Source organism: Apodemus sylvaticus, chromosome 12, assembly GCF_947179515.1.
Source record: "Apodemus sylvaticus chromosome 12, mApoSyl1.1, whole genome shotgun sequence".
In the NCBI taxonomy this organism is placed as follows: domain Eukaryota; kingdom Metazoa; phylum Chordata; class Mammalia; order Rodentia; family Muridae; genus Apodemus; species Apodemus sylvaticus.
The window spans coordinates 67,541,480-67,562,090 of record NC_067483.1 but is presented as its reverse complement, the minus strand read 5'-3'; the positions used below and the strand labels follow the sequence as shown (position 1 = coordinate 67,562,090).

The 20,611-nt window shown below is 38.9% G+C and overlaps 1 protein-coding gene across 16 annotated transcripts in view; it reads left to right on the top strand.

Annotated features, from left to right (window-relative positions):
• Positions 1-19,129, top strand: part of Rabgap1l (RAB GTPase activating protein 1 like) — a 622,756-nt gene extending 603,627 nt beyond the window's left edge. For all 16 annotated transcript variants that reach the window (XM_052199889.1, XM_052199890.1, XM_052199896.1 and 13 more), the window contains 4 exons: positions 1,058-1,141; positions 5,067-5,138; positions 11,421-11,618; positions 13,951-19,129. In XM_052199889.1, the coding sequence (XP_052055849.1) occupies positions 1,058-1,141; positions 5,067-5,138; positions 11,421-11,618; positions 13,951-14,103 (507 nt within the window). In that variant the 3' untranslated portion in view covers positions 14,104-19,129. The remainder of the gene's footprint in view (positions 1-1,057; positions 1,142-5,066; positions 5,139-11,420; positions 11,619-13,950) is intronic.
• The last annotated feature ends 1,482 nt before the right edge of the window (positions 19,130-20,611 follow it).

Below are 20,611 nucleotides of genomic sequence, written 5' to 3'. Positions count from 1 at the left end.
GGAAGAATTCATCTTTTTGTTTTTTTAAAAGAAGATTGTTTTGTGTGTGTGTGTGTGTGTGTGTGTGTGTGTGTGTGTATTGGATGCCCTAGCACTGGAGTTACAGACAGCTGTGAGCCCTCCCGACCTGAGGGCTAGGACCCAAACTCAGGTCCTCTACAGGAACATCATGCTTTTAACCTCTGAGCCATCTCTCCAGCCCTAGTAATTCATCTTTTTATTCTGTGTATGTACTGGAAGACTAACCAGAGCGGGGTTCTTTGCTTACACTGCTGTGTGACCAACAACCTAACAGAGTCCTAGTACCTGCCCCTCCCTCACCTAACCTTCCTCTAACCTAGAGTTCTATAGCTGCTGGTCAAACAACAATGTGGCTGCAAATACAGTATCTGTAGTTTAGCATTTCACTGAGGAAATGTGCTGTGTAACTCTTCCTTTTGTCTGGCTCCTTGAACCTCCAGTTCTGCTCAAGATCTCTTGCCTTCCATTCCTTCCTGACCCTAAAGTCTCTTACCCCTGCAATAGTAGTGGCCATGGGGAATGTAGACAGGAAGACCAAAGTATAGCGTTAACAGTAGTACACTTAAAACACAATATCACCCTAGTATTTTGTTGTGGACCTACAATAGTGCCAGCTTCTGACCTGACACTGAGCAGGACATTTATCAAGCACTGGGGAGCAGAGACACTTTTAGTGTAGGCCCCTTGCATGTCTTCCACTTTATAAAAGAGAAAGCCTTCTTCATCTCTGTAACGGGGAGGTACTAAACTATGAAGAGCAAGAAGAATTGAATGGAGATATTTATGGAAATCATTAACATTTTGATTGAAGGCCTAGAGAGATGGCTCAGCTGCAGCTAAGAGCACTTGCTGCTCTTACAGAGGACCAGAGTTCCCAGCAACCAAGGGTGACTTACAACCAGCTGCAACTCTTGGTCTAGAGAATCCAACACCCTCTTCTGACTGCTGGCACACATGCATGCATACCCACATACACAAAATTGAAAACTCATAAAAAAATGCCAAGTTTGACTGTCATAATCTTTTTTTTTTTAAGCTAAAAGAAGTCTTCAGGAAACAGCTCGAAAAGGCAGAATATGAGATAAAGAAGACAACAGCTATCATTGCTGAGTATAAACAGGTAATGTGTCACTGTGAGCTTTTCTTTCTTTCTTTTTTTTTTTTTTCTATAAAAGCAATTACTTTTACTTAGGGTATTTTGTTTGTTGTTTCCAGAGATGAAATCTCGATTTATGGAGACCAGTGTCTTTCTTACATTCTACTCTGGAGTAGGCAGTAGTTGGATTTGCTGGGTGATGACTTGAGACACTTATTTGACCAGCACACACTGTAGGGGTTTTTTTTTAGAGTTGTGTAGCTCCTGTGGGATAGGAAACATTCCCACTGAGTCACACTGGTAGCATTTGCCTCTTTGAAAAGCTTAGAAATGATAGTAAATGGGCAGTGGCTAGGGGAGGTTTTGATCAGCTCTCATGGTCCCCAAGGTTGGTTATGTAGACTTGCCCACTGCAAACCAGTACTGGCCAAAAATTGTCTGTGGATTTAGAATCTTCTTTACTAGAGAGCTGCTGTACCTGAAGGTGTTCCTAGCACCATCAGCAGGGTGGTCCTGGAAAGCCTTTGCTCCAGTCCCTACCTTATCTTCATGTCCTTCTTGTTGGTACTGGACATGGCAAGGACTCCTCATCCTAAGAAGACTTGGAGTGGAATACTTATTTATGTTCTAGGCTTTCAGAATTGCTATTTTCTGATCAGATGATTTCCTTGGGATATCAACGTATAAAGGATGTTGACATCTCATATGTGCATTTTTATAAAATGTTTTTATGCATACAAGTGAAATGTCTTGTAAAAAATTGGTTGAAACAAGCCTCCTTTAATTATACTAACTAGAGATAAGGATTGTATTATATATACATCATTATATAAACAAATACTATATAAATATTTAAAAGGGATAAATTGTGTAATTTCTATTATTTTTAGGAGTATCTTAGTCCATTCATGCATTAGAAATATCTTTTCATAAAACTATCCTTCAGGGCTGAGGCTGTAGATCCTTGGTAATAAATGTAACACACATAAATATGTGCATATTTACATAAACATGCATATACATATGCACATACATACATACATGCATATGTACATACATACACACATATGCGCGCGTGTGCACACACACACACACACACACACACACGTTGGTTATGTAGACTTGCCCACTACAAACCAGTACTGGCCAAAAATTGTCTGTGGACTTTAGAATCTTCTTTACTAGAGAGCTGCTGTACCTGAAGGTGTTCCTTCACGTGTGTGTGTGTGTGTGTGTGTGTGTGTGTGTGTTGTGTGAATATCCCTCTAGAAAGTATTTTTTGTTGTGTTTTTTTTATTATTATTATTTTGTTTTAAGGTGTCTGAAACCCTTAATTCCTCTGCTTCAACTCTCTAGTGTTAGTATTACAAATAGTCACTTTCACACCACCCTCTAGCTTCTCTTAGAATGGGAAGGGTAATTCCTGTACACAGACATAAGGAACTATTGCAGAATATTTGATTACACCATGAACCCAAGATAGGTTATTTACTGAAAAAACAAACAAACAAACAAACATGTCTTTAGTTGTGGTGTGGCTCAGCCCTTAGCACACATTTTTAATCCCAAACAGTGAAGGTAAAGTTAGTTTGTAGAAGGATGTACCCATGTTTGAAAGTGATCTCTAATTCAGTGGTAGACAAAGTGACAAATCAGAGAAAGATTTGACAGGATAAGATCTGCCCAGCTCTCAGAAGAAGAAAGGAAAGGGAAGCTATGTAAGAGAGCAGTGCAGAGAGAGAGAGGACAGTGGGAGGCAGTTCTACAGGGAGAATTTTAAAGACAGATTGAAGAGACACAGGTGAAGACAGAAGGAACTGAACGATTAGAACAGATTGCTAATGTTAGTTTGAGGCCAAGTAGAGCAATTCATTCAGGAGAGGCAGAGGGAAAGAGGCAGATTGAATCAGTCAACTTGAAGAGGAGTTTGAGCCAAAACAGCTGAATTGAACCAGCTAGCCAGAGTTCAGAAAGGGTGAACTTATTTAGCAGTAAGTCTCAGAGGCTGAAAACATTCTAAACCTAGATTAGATTGCATAGAGGCCAGAAGCTTCCAGCATAGGCCCTAATTAGCAGATTGAAGCAATTAAGCCTCTGAGACAATTATTTCAGCAGAATAAAAAATACCTTTACAAGGAAACATACTGCACATGGGGAGTGAGGACTTAACCCTCTCATGTCAGCGGATGTGCTCCCAGAGCAAGTGCAGGAAACCCTCTATGAGCATGTTTGACCTCTACTTCAAGGGCTGGGCAAGACTTAGAGTGTGGATTTGGAGGAATTCCAGATAGAAAATGGTGGAAAGAAGGATGGAATGCGGTAGATTAATGAACAGAAGAGCATTTCATTTGGCAAGAGATTCAAATACAGAAGTGAAATAAAAATCCACAGGGGCCCAGGCTGGCCGGGGCTGAAGAGTTGGGGCTTGTATTCTGTTTGAAACATGATATTTTGAGTAGAAGTAGCTGCTGGTGGATGTGCTATTGACACTGTTTCGATGTAGTGAGGAATCCGGAGCCAGTGGCAGAGGTCCACAGACAGGAACACACACAGCTCAAACTAAAAATGAGAAGAAATAGATTCTAAAGCCAAAATTGTAATAGTTAAAACAGAAGAGACACGGGGTTTGTTTTGGGTTGATTAGTTGGTTTTGCTAGAAAAGGAACTAATTCTGAGATTTTTGTGGGGTAATTAGATCGAAATCAGCACAGGGGAAATGAAGACTGTGAGCGCTATAACCTGTCATTACAAGCAAATACATTTAATTGGCACATTGGCTATAGGTGGCCACTGTATTCCAGGTGCTCAGCCATACTAGGCTTTGAAGATGGGCTTTGAACTCAGGTCCTGGGGGCTGGCTCAGCACTCCCTATGATGTGTTGAGCAGCTCTCCAGCCCTTAATTTCTTTTATATATTAACTAAAAGGTTTTAATTTTTTTGGAAGGGCTAGAAAGATGGCTCATCAGAAATACTTGATGCTTTTACAAAAGACAGAGTGACTCACAGCCATCTGTAACTCCAGCTCTATGAGATCCAATGCTTTTGTGTGAGTTCTGTGGACACCAGGCACACATGTGGCACACACACACATACACTCAGACAAATGCATACATACAAAAAAATAAGTAAACATAGATGGGTTATACATCTTATGAGTCCAGTGTATATTTTGAAATTTGACATCTCTTACTTTTCTTCATGTTTCTATTTTTTTCATATGTTTTAAGATTTATTTTCATTCATTTTTGTAAAAGAAAAGATTTTCATTTCAGACAATAGATTTAAACATTCTATTTTTTAAATATTTTCACCCTGGAAAGCATTTCTTTTGACTTGTTCTTAGTACTTACCAACACCTTATTTCAGAATCAATCATTAAATCAATTTTTATTAAATGTGTGCTTTCCACTGGCCAGGTGCTGTTCAGTTCTAGACCTTGCACACCTGTTGTGTTCATTTGATTACTGTAGCACAGTTCTGTTTAGTCATGGAGGGACTCATTACTGTAGCATAGCTCTGCTTAGTCATGGAGGAACTGAAGCATTTTATCCACTGTGATCCTTAAGGACGCTTTTATGATTGAAAAGAGATATTCTTTAGCCCAATGGGAATTGTTGCTAGCTCAGAATTCTTTTCACTGAATTCCTAGTATAATACCCTGTATGAAGTAGATTCTTAGTAGATATTTTATAGGTGATTGCACAGGGAGGCTCTGAATTCATTATTGCTAGCCACAGAGAGCCAGTGCTAGCAAGAAACCGTTCTGTGCTGTGTCTCTCCTGCTCAAGTCCTGCTTCTCACAGGGAGCTCACGGGCTCCGCCCATTTCAGAAATGATTGCGCAGTGCTGCTCGCTCCTAGGATCAGACATGCTAGTGTGCTTTGTGAATTGATAAACAGTTAAGTCACCGTTCAATCCTAGTAAAGAGACTCTTTTCTCTGTCTTTAGATATGTTCTCAGCTAAGTACCAGACTGGAAAGACAGCAAGCAGCCAGCAAGGAGGAGCTGGAGGCAGTGAAGGTAAGAAGTGTGATACAGTGTCTTCTTCCAAAGCCATCCTCAGAGGCTCCTCCATACTGTGTCTCAGACACTCAGGCACTAGGGAGAGTCTTAGTCCTCTTTCCTGCCCCAGGTATGTCTTTCCTGATATTTACATTCCTGTGAATAACACGGGCAAGGTAGTGGGAAAGAAGAGACTATATGAGCCCTGAGTCTTGTGTCTTGTCCGGTGCTGGGAACCCATGCAGGCGAGTTCAGCAGCTCACATCTGACTGTTGCCCACATGGACTGGTTTCTATCTGGGTCCTACAGGGTTGTCCTGACAGGCTCTTGAACAGCAAGCACTGCTGGAAAAACTCTTGATTCAGCAAACAATTTATATTTTAATAATAAAATATAGTAAAATATAATAAGAGAAAACAAAAACTGTCACATTGGAGTTGGAGAAGACAAACAGAAGGAAAAGAGCCCAAGAGAAGGTGTGAGAATTAGAAACCCACTCCTTCTCACACGCATGAATCCCATAAAACACTCAGTGGGAAGCCAGTTTTCAATGGTTTCGCAAAGGCACACCAGCTATCTTTGTGCTGCCCCCTGGTGGGTAAAACTCCTTATGTCATTTCCTTTTCTTTTTTTCCTTTTTTTATTATTGGATGTATTCTTTATTTACATTTCAAATGATTTCCCCTTTCCTGGTCTCCCCACCCCCAAGTCCCATAAGCCATCTCCCCTCCCCCTCTTCCCCAATCAACCCCCTCCTGCTTCCCTGTCCTGGTATTCCCCTACACTGCTGCATGGAGCCTTTTCAGGACCAGGGCCCTCTCCTCCCTTTGATGTCCTACAAGGCCATCCTCTGCTGCCTAGTCGTCTGGAGCCATGAGTAACACCATGTGTACTACTATCTGGTTGATGGTTTTGTCTCTGGGAGCTCTGGGAGTACTGAGTGGCTCATATTGTTGTTCCTCCTATAGCGCTGCAAAGCCCTTCAGCTCCTTGGGTCCTTTCTCTAGCTCCTCCATTGGGGACCCTGTGCTCAATTCAATGGCTGGCTGAGAGTGTCTCCCTTTGTATTTGTCATGCACTAGCAGAACCTCCCAGGTGACAGCTATATCTGCCTCCAGTCAGCAAGTACTTGTGGACATCAATAATAGTGTCTGGGTTTTGTAACTGTATATGGGATGGATCACTAGGTGGGGTAGTCTTTGGATGGTCTTTCCCTCAGACTCTGTTCTACACTTTGTCTCTGTATCTCCTGTGGGTATTTTGATCCCCCTTCTAGGAAGGACCAGAGTATCCATACTTTGTTCTTCCTTTTTCTTGGGCATCATTTGATATGTGAATTGTGTTTTGGGTATTCCAAACTTCTGGGCTAATATCCACTTATCAGTGAGTGCATACCATGTGTGTTCTTTTGTGATTGTGTTACCTCTCTTAGGATGATATTTTCCAGTTCCACCTATATGCCTAAGAATTTTAATGAATTAGAGAACTCCTACAGCTGATAAACAACTTCAGCAAAGTGTCCAGATATAAAATTAACTCAAACAAATAAGTAGCCTTCCTATACTCAAAGGATAAACATGCTGAGAAAGAAATTCGGGAAAGGACACCCTTCACAATAGTCACAAACAATATAAAGTATCTTGGTGTGACTCTAACCAAACAAGTGAAAGATTTGTATGACAAGAATTTCAAGTCTCTGAAGAAAGAAATTGAAGAAGACCTCAGAAGATGGAAAGATCTCCCATGCTCATGAATTGGCAGGATTAATATAGTAAAAAATGGCCATCTTGCCAAAAGCAATATACAGATTCAATGGAATCCCCATCAAAATCCCAACTCAATTCTTCATAGAGTTAGAAAGAGCAATTCTCAAATCCATCTGGAATAACAAGAAACTCAGTATAGCTAAAACTATTCTCAACGTAAAAGAACTTCAAGGGACCTCAAGCAGTACTACAGAGCAAACGTGTTAAAAACTGCATTGGTATTGGTACATTTCTTTATTTCAGAAAAGGGATTGCTTGTTTCTTAGAAAGAAGAATAATGGGAGCAGTGAATATGATCTAAACAAGCTGTACGGAACTCCCAAAGAACTAATAAAATTAACAGTACACCAAATGTATTGGTATTCACAATAATATCAGTATACAATATATTCCTTTTTTAAAAAATTTAAAATTTATTTTTGTACACATTTTTTAAAATGTCAAAGTGTTCTTTCTGCATGTATACATAAATGTCAGAAGAGGACATCAGATCCCTTCATAGATGATTGTAAGCCACCATGTGGTTGATAGGAATTGAACTCAGGACCTCTGAATAAGCAGCCAATATTCTTAATTGCTGAGCCATCTCACCAGCTCACAATAAATTCTTACAAATACCAATACAATTTTAGTTTGCTGCATACCTTTCTATTTGAATATATTCAGTTTCACATGAGTATGTCCTAGTCAGATTAGCATTTAATGGGGTTATAAATTTAACTTCTCTAATCTTCAAAGTTTTTCTTCAAAATAGAACTTTGCATGTGTCATAATTTTAGAAAGTAATAAGGTAAGATTAGTTTGAGGGATGATATAGCAGGATCCAGTCCTTAGATTTTAAGTGGTTTTTTTTTTTTTTTTCACTTCATGTTACAAAACGTTGAGGTTATTAGGAAAAGTTTGCCATCTTTTTTCCTAAATATACCAAAATTTTAGGGCCACTTCCCGCCCCTGTCTGGTGTACCTTTTCATTTCTTTTTCTACTTAGCATTTTCCATTCTTTGTATGTTATAAGTCCACTTTTATATTTGACTACTATGAGTAGTGATATGTTATGATTGAAGTCTTGAACTAAAACCTTTGTGGAAATAAAACCCAAACAAGAATTTCCTTGAACACACAGAAATGTTTTCATTGAGAAACTCTTATTGTATACAGCATTGAACTGTCCTTTTGATATAAAAATACAAAGGAAAAAGGCTTGGAATTTTCCTGTAAGGCAAGTTACACTTTCAAACACAAGCATCATTTAGCAAACATAGGACAGTTCTGCAGTAGATCACACTGGCAGAGGTCTAGGAAAGACAAAACCTAAGAGCTACTGGCCAGAGAACTTTAAGGACTAATGAAGGATGCAGAATTAAGTTAGAAAGAAGGATTTAAAAGAATATTCTAGAAAAGCAGTGTTAGTGAAGACACAGAGTCACCATTCAGTTATTCATTAGAGGGCACAGATGTGATTAGAATAAGTGCTAACTAATAATGGAGAAAAATAAGAAGGTAAGATTAGCCACTGAGGTGCTGGAGAGATGGCTCAGTGGTTAAGAGACTGGCTGCTTTTCTAAGAGATCTAGGTTCAATTCTGGTATGGCAGCTCACACTTGTCTATAACTCCAGTTCCAGGGGGATCTGACACCTTCCCAGAGACATACATGCAGGTAAAACACAAATGCACAAAAATTAAAAATTTTAAAAAATTTTAAAAAATGAAAGGTGATGGCATACTGAAAGAGAAAGGGGACATAAGGAAAAGTGACTGGCTTTTATTAGGACCTGTTGTATGCACTGATCTGTGCTGTCCTAAGGCTTTATGTGCCTTCGTCCTTATAGCCTACAGCTACCCTAGGGAACAGACAGGACTGCATCTTCCAGTGATTGAAAGGAGGTCCCAGATAGATGGCTCATTGGTTGAATCACAATGCAGAAATCGGATTTGAACCCAGAGTCAGACTCTAATCCATATCCTGGTCATTAGCCTGTCATGCTGCTTCTGCATCTCATATGGTATGATGTACCAGACTGGTTCTTTAGTGTCTATAATGCTGGGATGTCTCCAGTTCATCCATTATACTCTAATCATAACAAACATGCCCATATACAAAGTTTACCTCGGTACCCTGTGTGTTTTACTTCCATGTACATATAATCAACTCAAAAGAACGCTGGCTTAAACACAAGAGATCGTATTTTAGACAAGTGGATTCTTAGTCACTATTGAACCATGTCTACATTATCCTACAACACCATTACCTTATAAAGGTGCTCCTCTTCTCCACTCTACCCCCAAGGGCTTCTGTCTTCAAGGTCACGTAAGAAACAATTGTTAACCGAAGCTTATTCTACCATTCCTACATTCCAAGGCAGAACTTTTGGCCAGTGGGGATGCAAGGCTTTAACAGACTTGTTCTAGCATAGTAGGCTCTCTCTAACTGGACCTGAGAAGTCTTCTGAAACACATTTCTGCTTATATATCAGAACTTAATTCACTTAACTATAAAGAAGTCTAAGAAATATCACCATTGATGTGACATGCTGCCAACTCAGATAAAGTCAGGGTTCCATTACTGAAAAAGAAAAGGTGGATGTTGGGTGGGATTTCCATTATCTACTACACTTTACCTTATCTACCAGACTGCAGCTCCACAGAGTGGATCTTCAGCAGATAGCATGGGGCTGGAGGAATGAACCCACCATGAACCCATAAGGACTTATACCAGGCCACTGAGAACTCTGAGTTCTTCCTTCTAGCTCTCATGTCAGTTACACTTTGTCTGCCTATTTCAGAATTCGTGAGTTCTATGAAGGTGTGCCTTCCTGCGACATCTGTCTATTCTTTCATTCTGTTCAACTTAAAATTGTTTATCTAAGAATCAATACCTTTATTTAATATCAAGTAGCCCCATCTTGAGACAGATGAAAGACGCTGGAGAGGATGCTTATTTATTTGGTAATTTTGCATCATTTACAATGCAATAAAAAGTCAGTATGGATCATTTAAGCACCAAACATTTAGTCAACAATATAAGAATGGCAAATAGTGTGTTTTATTTTGTGCCAGAGCTGAGTTAATTATTGCTATAGGTTAAGTAAGAGATTGAAAAATGTAGTGTTTTTTTTTTCAATGTGTCCAGTGAATATTACTCAACATCAATGTAAAGAGCAGCTGTATTGGTCAGGGTTCTCTAGAGTCACAGAACATATGGGTAGTCTCTATATAGCAATGGAATTTGTCAATCATTTACAGTCTGTAGTCCAACTCCCAACAATGGTCAGCAGCAGCTGTGAATGGAAGTCCAAGGATCTAGCAGTTGCTCAGTCCCACAAGGCAAACGGGCGAAGAAGAGTCTCCTTCTTCCAGTGTCCTTGTGTAGGTCTCCAGCAGAAGGTGTGGCCCAGACGAAAGGTGTGTGCTACCACACCTGGATCTGGGACTTGTGTCCCAGATGACCCTGAACTCAGAGATCTCTTTGCCTTAGTCTCCTGGTATTCATAGCCACTATACCTCAAGATCTCCATGCCAAGATACAGGTCAGAAACTTGTATCTCCCAGCCTCCAGATTAGGATTTCAGGTGAGCCTTCCAATTCTGGATTGTAGTTAATTTCAGATATAGTTACGTGAATTGACAACCAGGCATAGCTACTACAATAGCTTTTGGAGAAAATGAGAGACAAACTGGTAGGGATTGAAAAGGTGAAACTTAAAGACTTGGTCCTGAATGAGAAGTGCTTGAATATGTCAAATCAAGACTCTCGTGATCAACTGAACAGACTGATGAAGTAACTAATGAAGACACGGCATCAAAGTTACCAGACCTAACTGGTGGAGTCACCAGAAGTGTGGCAAAGTTACTTCATGTTCACGTGAAAGGACTGTGGTTATCATTATGGACACATTGAACTTTTTTAACAGTAGGGCCTTAGAAGAAATATATGATATATTTTATCTCTAATTCATTTTTGAGTATTTTAAGGAAGCAAGAGCAGTACTATCTTGAAAGACTTTGCTTGTTAGGTGTGTCATGCATGACCAGCAATGGGAGCATGTAGTTGTTACTTTTATTTCCTTAGACCAGTGCTTCTCAGCTCCTAATGCCAGGACCCTTTAATACAGTTTCTCATGTTGTAATGACCCTCAGCCATAAAGTTAGCTTTCTTGCTACTTCATAACTGTAATTTTGCTACTATTATGAATCATAATGTAAATATCTGTGTTTTAAAAATGGTCTTAAGTGACCCCTGTGAAAGGGTCATTCAATCCCCAACCAGGTCTCCATCCACAGATTGAGAACTGCTACCATAAATAATGGTATTTATCTTTGCTTAAAGCAGAACAAAAGGACTTGAACAAGGTGTTCTGGGATTAGGCAGGTTTGTACTGACTGTAACCATTTCGTGACCACAAGTCAAACAATGCCTTCAGCAATAGGATGTTGGAAAGCAATGTACCAATCATTAAAATCATGTATTCTTTTGGTAAGTTGTTTGCCCTATGCAATGCAGTTTGATGTTGGGTGTCTCTTTCGTATGTTTCAGGGTAAGATGATGGCATGCAAACACTGCAGTGATATCTTCAGCAAGGAAGGAGCTTTAAAGCCCGTGGCCATAAGTAGAGAGGACCAGGGACTCGAAGCAGACGATGAAAAGGACTCACTTAAGAAGCAGCTGAGGGAGATGGAGCTGGAACTGGCACAAACTAAACTGCAGTTGGTGGAAGCCAAGTGCAAAATTCAGGTTGGTGATTTGATAAAAGATCAAAAGAACACAAGACAAACAAACAACCCTGTTTTACTCTAGAGAAATTACGCAACCATGGGCATATAGAATAGATCTGAAAATCTAACCTTACTGGAAGTAAGTTGTGAAAAGTTGTATTTTTAAACAATTCTAATATACAAATAATAATAAGTTTCTACATAAAGTAAATTTGATTTGTAAGATGGCATACTTATTTTGATATAATAATTAAATTTTGGCTGAATATATTATGGGACAAAGACTTATTCTCAATGTTATTCAGAGTTGATTCATACTTTAATTTTGCAATTGTCAATTCTGAGAATGCCACTTCACATAAATACATAGTAATAAAATGCAAAGTATGTTCTGGGCCATTTCAGAAACTAGATTGTGTTTTAATTTTAACACAAAATTAATTCCATGGCTTAATTTTAATGAAACTTGCCAGCAATTCAAACAACTGATTTTTTTTTTTTGTAATTTTATAAGATTCACTTTTATTTTTGTGTCTGGGTATTTTGCCTACATTTATGTCTGTGCACAACATGTGTATAGTACCCACAGAGTTCAGAAGATGGCACTGGGTCCCCTGAAAGCGGAATTACAGATGGTTGTGAACTACCATGGGAATTGAACCCAGGGCCTCTGCCAGTGCTCATACTGAGCCTTCTCACCAGCCCCCAATGTTTTGAAATATTTTGAAAGCATTTTAATACAGTATAATCTTAGCTGGGCAGTGGTGGCACAAGCCACTTGGGAAGCAGAGGCAGGCGGATTTCTGAGTTCGAGGCCAGCCTGGTCTACAAACTGAGTTCCAGGACAGCCAGGGCTATACAGAAAAACCCTGTCTCGGTGAAAAAACAAATCCAAAAAAAAAAAAAGAAAGAAAAAAACAAAAACTAAAACACATTATCATACACAAGTCCAAAATCTGAGCCAAAGTGTATTTGAAGTAGCATTTGTTGGTGCTATGTGGCATGATGGCCTGCCCAGTGCGACATGCACAGTTTGTGTGTAGCACCAAGGCTGTTGTGAAGTCACATGATAGAATATGGGTGAGTACAGACAGAAACACCTCAGATTCACTACACCTTTGGTTTTGAGTTAAGCTTTTAGCATTGCCAAATTTTGTCCTGACCTTCCCTACCTCCTGTGTTGAGTTATACGACCCCACATGTTGGGAGAGTCTCAACCTATACTTTAAGAAGGTGAACTTACACAGGATCAGGGCATCTTCCATTAATATAAGAACTCAAGACATGGAGGCAGGTGTATCTCTGAGAGTTTGAAGCCAGCCTGGGCTATGCAGTGAGACCTGGTCCTTTAAAAAGAATCTGGGCTCCAGAATACTGTTCTTGGTTAGAGTCATGATGTTCCTGCATGTGGTACATTTTGTATTCCTAATTATATCCCAGACCATCGTATCTTATAGCATGTACCATAGACACAAACATAATTTAAGTGATTTTTTTTTTTTTTTTTTTTTTTTGGTTTTTTTGAGACAGGGTTTCTCTGTGTAGCCCTGGCTGTCCTGGAACTCACTTTGAAGACCAGGCTGGCCTCGAACTCAAAAATTTTCCTGCCTCTGCCTCCCAAGTGCTGGAATCAAAGGTGTGCGCCACCACCGCCCAGCTTAAATGAATTTTTAACAATTAAAGTTTGTTTTATGAGTATTTATTAGTATGCTTTTTGTTTCTTTGTTTATCCTTCACTTGGTCACTTTGGTTGGCAGATCTGAAAATGACAGACCCAAGTCCTCAGTTGTTTTTACCTTCACAAAAGGCTAATCCCACTCTTCCCTTTGGAATTGTTTTGGGTCTCAACTGATTTTGCCAAATTCCTTTCTCCATTCTCTCCATATCGGATAATAGCAATTAGAAAAATGTACCTGGCATCTTGGTTGACTGCTTTTTATCAGTAACCCCTATACCCCACACTCACACCTAGGCTGCATTAGGGATCCTCAGTACTATGTCTTATTAGGAACCTGAATGTTCTCAGGGCAGTATTTGAATTGGAACTCATTTGTACTCATATTTATTTGTGGTTTTAAGCATGTAGTTTCCAGTTGCATCCTAAACCTAAATGTGGACCTAAATAGCAAGGGGATAGGTAAATAAAATGTGGTTCATTTCTCTACTCATAGAAAGCAGGTTCTCATTTTCATGAGTAACGGTTTTAGCTCTTCACTTTTCTCTTCCATCAGGATGCCAACTAAATGTCTCCTGGACTTTGAGGGAGGGTTGGCTACAGAGGCCTGGTGAATCTAAACAGCATCTCTTAATTTCCTCTGGCATTTATATAATCTGTGATTTTCTTCCACTAGGAACTTGAGCATCAGAGAGGAGCGCTTATGAATGAAATACAAGCTGCAAAAAACTCTTGGTTTAGTAAAACCCTGAACTCTATCAAAACAGCCACAGGCACTCAGCCACTACAGCCGCCACAGGCTCCCCAGCCACCCAAGGAGAGCTCATAGTTCCAGCCTCAGCCAAGCACAAGAGCACAATGATCAAGACTTCAGAAACCAAGAGTTTTTCCTGTTGTCCCTTTGAAGAAACTAAAGGAGACCAGAAAGCAAGTTAGACTCTTTTCAGTAGCTCTGTCCTTCATGTATGACATTTTTCAAAGGGATGTTATTTAAACTGACCTGACTTATGTTGAATATCTATTTCCCAGCTTCTTCATGGAAAACCACATTCAGATCCATCATAGTATTACACATTGTTTTATATGCCTGAAATTTAGTTGGAAATGAGTAATCTAGAACTAAATGCTTTTGTTTAGAATTAACTGTTCATAATAATTTTTATCTTACATAAAAATGAAGACCTGTTATCCCAAAGTTAAAATGGTAAGATTATTGATGCAGAATTCTGTTTTTAAAGTGAAGCTAAACCTCTTTAATGTTCCAGGATTATTCATATAAAGCACACTGACAGGTTTCACACTGAAAGTGACCCAGAGTAGTGCTACTCCTGTCCAAGAAAAGAACAGACCAGGGGTTTGCTTGAAAGCTTCCCTCCAACTATTTTGAGTTGGCTACATTTGGCAATGAAGGGCCAAGAGCTGTGGAGTAGGCGGGCTCCTGCACTCTAGGTAAACAGAGACTTTAAATAAATGTGCAAAAAAAATATATATATGTGTGTATATCATCTGGCTCTGGAATTCCAGTAGATCCTAGAAGGACTCCACAGGGGCTTGTTCCCCCGGTCACAGAGGTGACTGTGGCATATGTAACCACGAAGATGGATATTGTAAGTTGCAAACTTAGGGTCCCTTCTCTGGAGAAGTCTAAAATAGACCATGTTCAAGCATTGTACTTCGAATAAAACCGTGATCAGGCACTGGGTAAGGACAGACTTGTTAAGGCCAACACCAATGTCCTATACTTTATTAGAGATGTGATGTTCCAAGGAACTGGAGGCACTCTTCCAAGTGAGCACCTTAGTGTTGGGCGACTTTCTTAACTTTTCCTTAACTCCCAAACGGTGGGTCACACCTGGGAATAAAGAGACACAAGTGCATCTTTCATATTTTGGATTGACTAAACCTTTATAGAAATTCTTAACTCATGGATTGGTAAGGTTGCTGTTAAAAAATAGTGCCAATTTTTTTCATTTATATTTGACATGCCTGGATAAATAGCCCTTGCAAGAAATTTTTTGGAAAGAACAAAACTAATTTTACCATTTTCTAAGCTACTATGGAAGTCTCTGGTCCCTTTATAGCAACCAAACTACTGTCGGTTATGTACAGTAACATTTGTTTATATTCATCTTTAGCTTCACTGTTATTCATACTGTTTCCAAAGTATCTTAAAAAATGTAGTACCACCATGGTTCTCCTCTGTGCCATATATTGTAATAACACACTCTGAGAGAGACCTCTCAACCCCTGCATTCCAGCTGCTCATGATAGGTCCTTCCTCTCAAATCACTTCTGAGTTCTAGTAAGTGGAAATTCTTTAATCTCTAAATATCTGTATCATCTACAGGCCATAAAACTAATGTTGTTTGATATGTTACACTTACCATACACTGCTTTCCATATAGAAAATTGTTTTTCTCTGACAGCTTTCATCAGAAGATTCATTTCTTCTTATCAAAAGGGCAATAACCAGCACTCCTGATATCTCTGTTGACTTTAACATTCCCTGCATAGTGGTTTAGATAAGCTTTTTTTCCCTATAAAATATAATGGCTAGATCATTATATCATTTCTGTCAATCATTTAGTGCAGCTACTTAACTTTATTGGTACTGTGCGCTTTGAGACAAGGGAGCCTGGACACATCACTTTTTCAAATAGCCAGCTAAATTAAGGTGCACTTTTGTGGACTCCTAAATACCATCCACAACTCTTTGTAACTTCTGAAAATAAATACATTCCGCAAAATACCTAAGTTGCAAGTTTTTCATTAGTGATAAATGAGAGAAACAGATCACCAGGAACATATGCTTTAAGAGTTAAATATATCTTTAGAGTTTTCATCTAACTCTTCCAAAAGATGTAATAGCAATACATAATCTTTTTTGTTCTCCAGTACCATAGGATACTGGGACATGTATATTGGTATCATATCTAAGCTGCCCAGAATTACACCTTCTTTGAGTTAATAACAGAAGTAAAGAAAATTCAAGAAGCAGTGATTGCTTGTTCACTATTTTACCACAGCAGTGTCTGACCACATGTTCCTCACCATTGCTTGAGAACTCCAGAATGCCAACATGAAGCAACTAACTCATCTCACTTTCACTTACTATTTTATATATTTGAAAATTGAAACTTTTTTTTTCTTGAGACAGGTTCTACTATGTAGTCTAGGCTAGCCTTGAACTTAGAACCTGCCTACCCAGCCTTCCAAGTGCTAAGATTACAGACAGGCACTACAACAGCTAAAAAGATTCTTTTGAATCCCTTGTAGAAGAGATAAACCAGCCAAGTGTCCCAAGATATTTTCAAACATGGTAGTTTCTTTCATGCTTCCCTAAGAGTTACATGATAGTAAACACTCCTGAAATGCTTACATTTGCAGTGTCTGAGAGGTCATCATTCCTCTTTTCATTGAGTTCTGTAGAATACAATGAAGATTCAACCCATTGGCTTTTGTAACCTGGAGGTCTCTTTTAGTATATTCCTGAAAGCTGAAAGACACTAAGCTGGATTTGGAGTGCATGTTTAGCATACATCCTGAGCCAAGTCACAGTTTGATTTTTTTTTAATACTTGTAATTAATGCAAAACAATTCTTGGTTCACTACACTTCCGTGTGAGTGCCTATCAGAAACAGTAATGGGAAAGCCACATAGGCCACAACCTAGGCCTATCTTTCCATACAGTATCTGTCTTCTCCTCACAGACTATTAAATAGTTTCTTCTTCTTGGTCTTCTTGAATTTACCTGGTAAAGTTGAGAAGACCCCTTTGTACTGATGATAAAAGTTTAGTATTTGTTTTATTTCATATGTTTTGAAAATGTTCATTTTTTTCCTACAATGTATATTTATTTGTCCTCAACCCCTGCTTTAGCTATTGAATTGGGTAATTAGTGGTTTTAACTAAAGTGAGAAAACTGAAACAATATACAGGTAAGAGGGCACAGCAGATAAAAGAGCTTTAGAGTAGTCACCTAGGTCAAGTATCGGTGTTGGTCACAGTGATACCCACCCACAGCCCCAACACCCAGGAGGCTGAGGAATAGGCATGCTTGTGAGTGAGCTCAAGGCCAGCTTGGGCTACCCAGCGAGTTCCAAGCTCACTAGGATTACATAGCAAAGCCCTATTAAAAAAAAAAAAGAAACAAAAAAATCCAATGTATGGCTAATATCAGACTAAGCACTATTGTGCTCTCACTGAAATCATCTTTGCTAATGAACTCACCAGCCCTGTGCATCAAACACAAAGGTGGTTGCTTGTACATTAGGACTCCTTTAATGGACAGAGAGATCATTTTTAAACGACCTAGTTTTATCTTCTAAGAAAGACACTTAGAAAGATGATTGTATTACATAACTTATTCTTTATAATACTCTACAATAGAATATTCTCTTGCTTTAATATCTAGCAAATGAGATAATGAACAATTCTGTTGTATGATTTGAATAGTTAGGGATGAGTGTGCATGCGTGGATTGTGTGTGTGTGAGTGTGTGTGTGTGTGTTAACATTTTATAGAGTATATGATTCTTTTGTTTACCTAGATAACATGCAACCAAATACACATTAGATTTTGAGACACAATGTTCAAAACTGGAAGCCCAGACAGCATCTCTGTGGCCTGATTCTAGTGACTGTGCATAAAACTCTGTCTAGTCTTTGTGCTTGGGGTCACATTCAACACATTCTTCTTTTCTCATGGTGGCTTATATGTAATACATGCAAGGCACTTTACATTACCCATTTCCTTACCTTTAAAGCTCTGCAAACATGAGGACTTACATATAGACTATACCTCAACAGGTGAGGCTGATCTTGAATTATAAGAAAAAAAAGTAGATGCTTATAGAATTTTAGTGATTATAGTCAGCTGTCATGTGTATCATTCTCAATTTCCTCTTAAAAAACAAAGCAAACTGAACTACAGCTTAAACTTACCTCCGACAAAACCTATCACCTGCTATTGAACTATCTCCATCAATATGTCCCCTCATTGTGCCCTCATCTCTAGTTTAACATCATTAACAGTATTTGAAAAACATTTAAGAAAAATCAATGAATCATTGAGAAAAAAATGAACATTACTTTTTACTGACAATTGATTAACACAAGACTCCTTCTACTAACCCACAACTTTGAATAACTATATTATATATGGAAAATAATCAAAGAAACTGATTTGTGAGTATAAATGCATCAAAAGACTATTGTCATAAAAGCACAAGAATAAAGATGGAGATGATCCCAGAATCCAAGATGTCCCAATTGCCTTCTGCATTGGTTTTACTATTCTTTGCATTTTTGCATAATGCATGGATTCTTTGTTCAAATTAGGGAATGGGTTTTTGTCAGTCCCATTTCTTTCTTTTCAAGTCCTGCCTTTCCCTTAACTGAGAAGGTAATACAAATCCTATGCTATTTTTATGAAATATGATTTTCCCTAGCATCTACAATAAAAACATGTTAGAATAAAGAAGTTGTCTAGTCTGGAAAGTGCTAATTGGCCATAACATCAACATTAGCCGTCACCTCTTTCTCTATAAACACTGACCAATTACTTGTTTCCATAATGCCATGTATTATGTATAGTATACTTTATTAATGTAAATGTGATGCTTGTTAAGAAAGTGCAATTTATTGTACATTGTCCGAACAAATGTTTACTTTTATAATCGTTATGAACTTGTATTGGATTGGTATCTTGTTTAGATGTGTGAATGAAACCTTGTGAATAAACAAATGTGACCAAGAAGGTAACAAGGTGGCTGTTTTGTGAGCCAGTGACATTTTCAATGCTTTGTGTTGCCCCTTTGGTCCCATTAAACAGTAATAAATATTTGTTTTAAAGTGCATGTGTCTAGGTTTTTCAACTTGACTTTATTTTGAATCAACTTACTGATGTTAGTCAACGTAGAAAGAAATCATACATAGAAGTGTGCTCCAGGATATACACAGCAAAATGATAACCTGTGTAGTACCAGTGCTAATAGTCTATTAAAGACAGTAAGTTCATTGATTACAAGTAAAACAAAATCATCTTGAGCTAGTTTAATAACCTTTAAAGGCAATGAATTCAAATAAAATAGGAACATCTATAGCATGGTACCTAACCTAAGGCCAACCATACCTGAAGAGGTACTGAAACCCAAGCAATCAGCTCCAAATTAACTTTTGTTTTGCATTCCAAGTAATGATTATCTGATGCTTTCCCCCCTCCAAAAGCATGCCTTCTAGCTCCTACGTGCACATCCTCCAAATTTTCACATTTTTTGAGTAGTCAGCAGATTTGGACAAGGCCGTTCCAGCATCCCAAACCTAGATTCATTAAAAACATATGATTTGGTCCATCCTGGGTCAAATGGCTACTGCTTACTTTCTATGTACAGAAAAAGAGGGTGATGCCACATAATTTAAATGGAATTTTGTGCAGAGATTCAAGGTTTGAGTTATATGGGGTATGAGAAATAATCTGATATGTATAAGTTGTAGTGTTATTGTTAGCATTTTTATCTCAGGACACAGGGCGGGGAGGGCGGGTGTTTGGTCTTCCTGACTTCTAAATATAGTGCATCAGTCACTCAGAATAGTGATGGGGTAAAAGGTTTTGTCTTCTTTTGTTTTGAGACACAGTCTTATTCTAACTGTATTGATTTGAATAGGAATTACACCCCCCCCCCAGGCTTAAGATTTGAATGCTTGGTCCACAGGGAGTGGCACTATTAGGAGGAGTGGCCTTGTTGGAGGAAGTGTGTCACTGGGGATGGGCTCTGAGGCTTCAAAGCCCAATCCAGGCCCTGTGGCTCACTCTTCCTGCTGCCTGAAGACTTGGATTCTGAGCTCTCAGCAAATCCTCCAGAACCAAGCTTGCCTGCCTGCTGCCAATCCAGGCCCCGTGGCTCACTCTTCCTGCTGCCTGAAGACTTGGATTCTGAGCTCTCAGCAAATCCTCCAGAACCAAGCTTGCCTGCCTGCTGCCATGCTCTCCGACATAATGGCAGTAGACTTAAAACTATGAGAATGTAACAAGGCCCCAGTTAAATGTTTTCCTTTCTAAGAGTAGCTGTGGTCGTGCCGTCTCTTAACAGCAATAGAACACTAAGACAGTAACTAAGGCTAGCCTCAAGCTCACAGCCATCCTGTGTTAGGGTTGACATTGTAGACGTGACTCACCATGCCTTAGGAGTTTTTGCTTTCATATGGTATACATAGGGGCTTTGGAAACAGGTAAAGAAACCAAATTGGGTTTGTTTTGTTGAATCTCTTAAGATGTGAGACTTGAACTATTTGAAAAGCTTCCTAAAGAAGTTGGGGCAGGAGAGATAGCTATAAGAG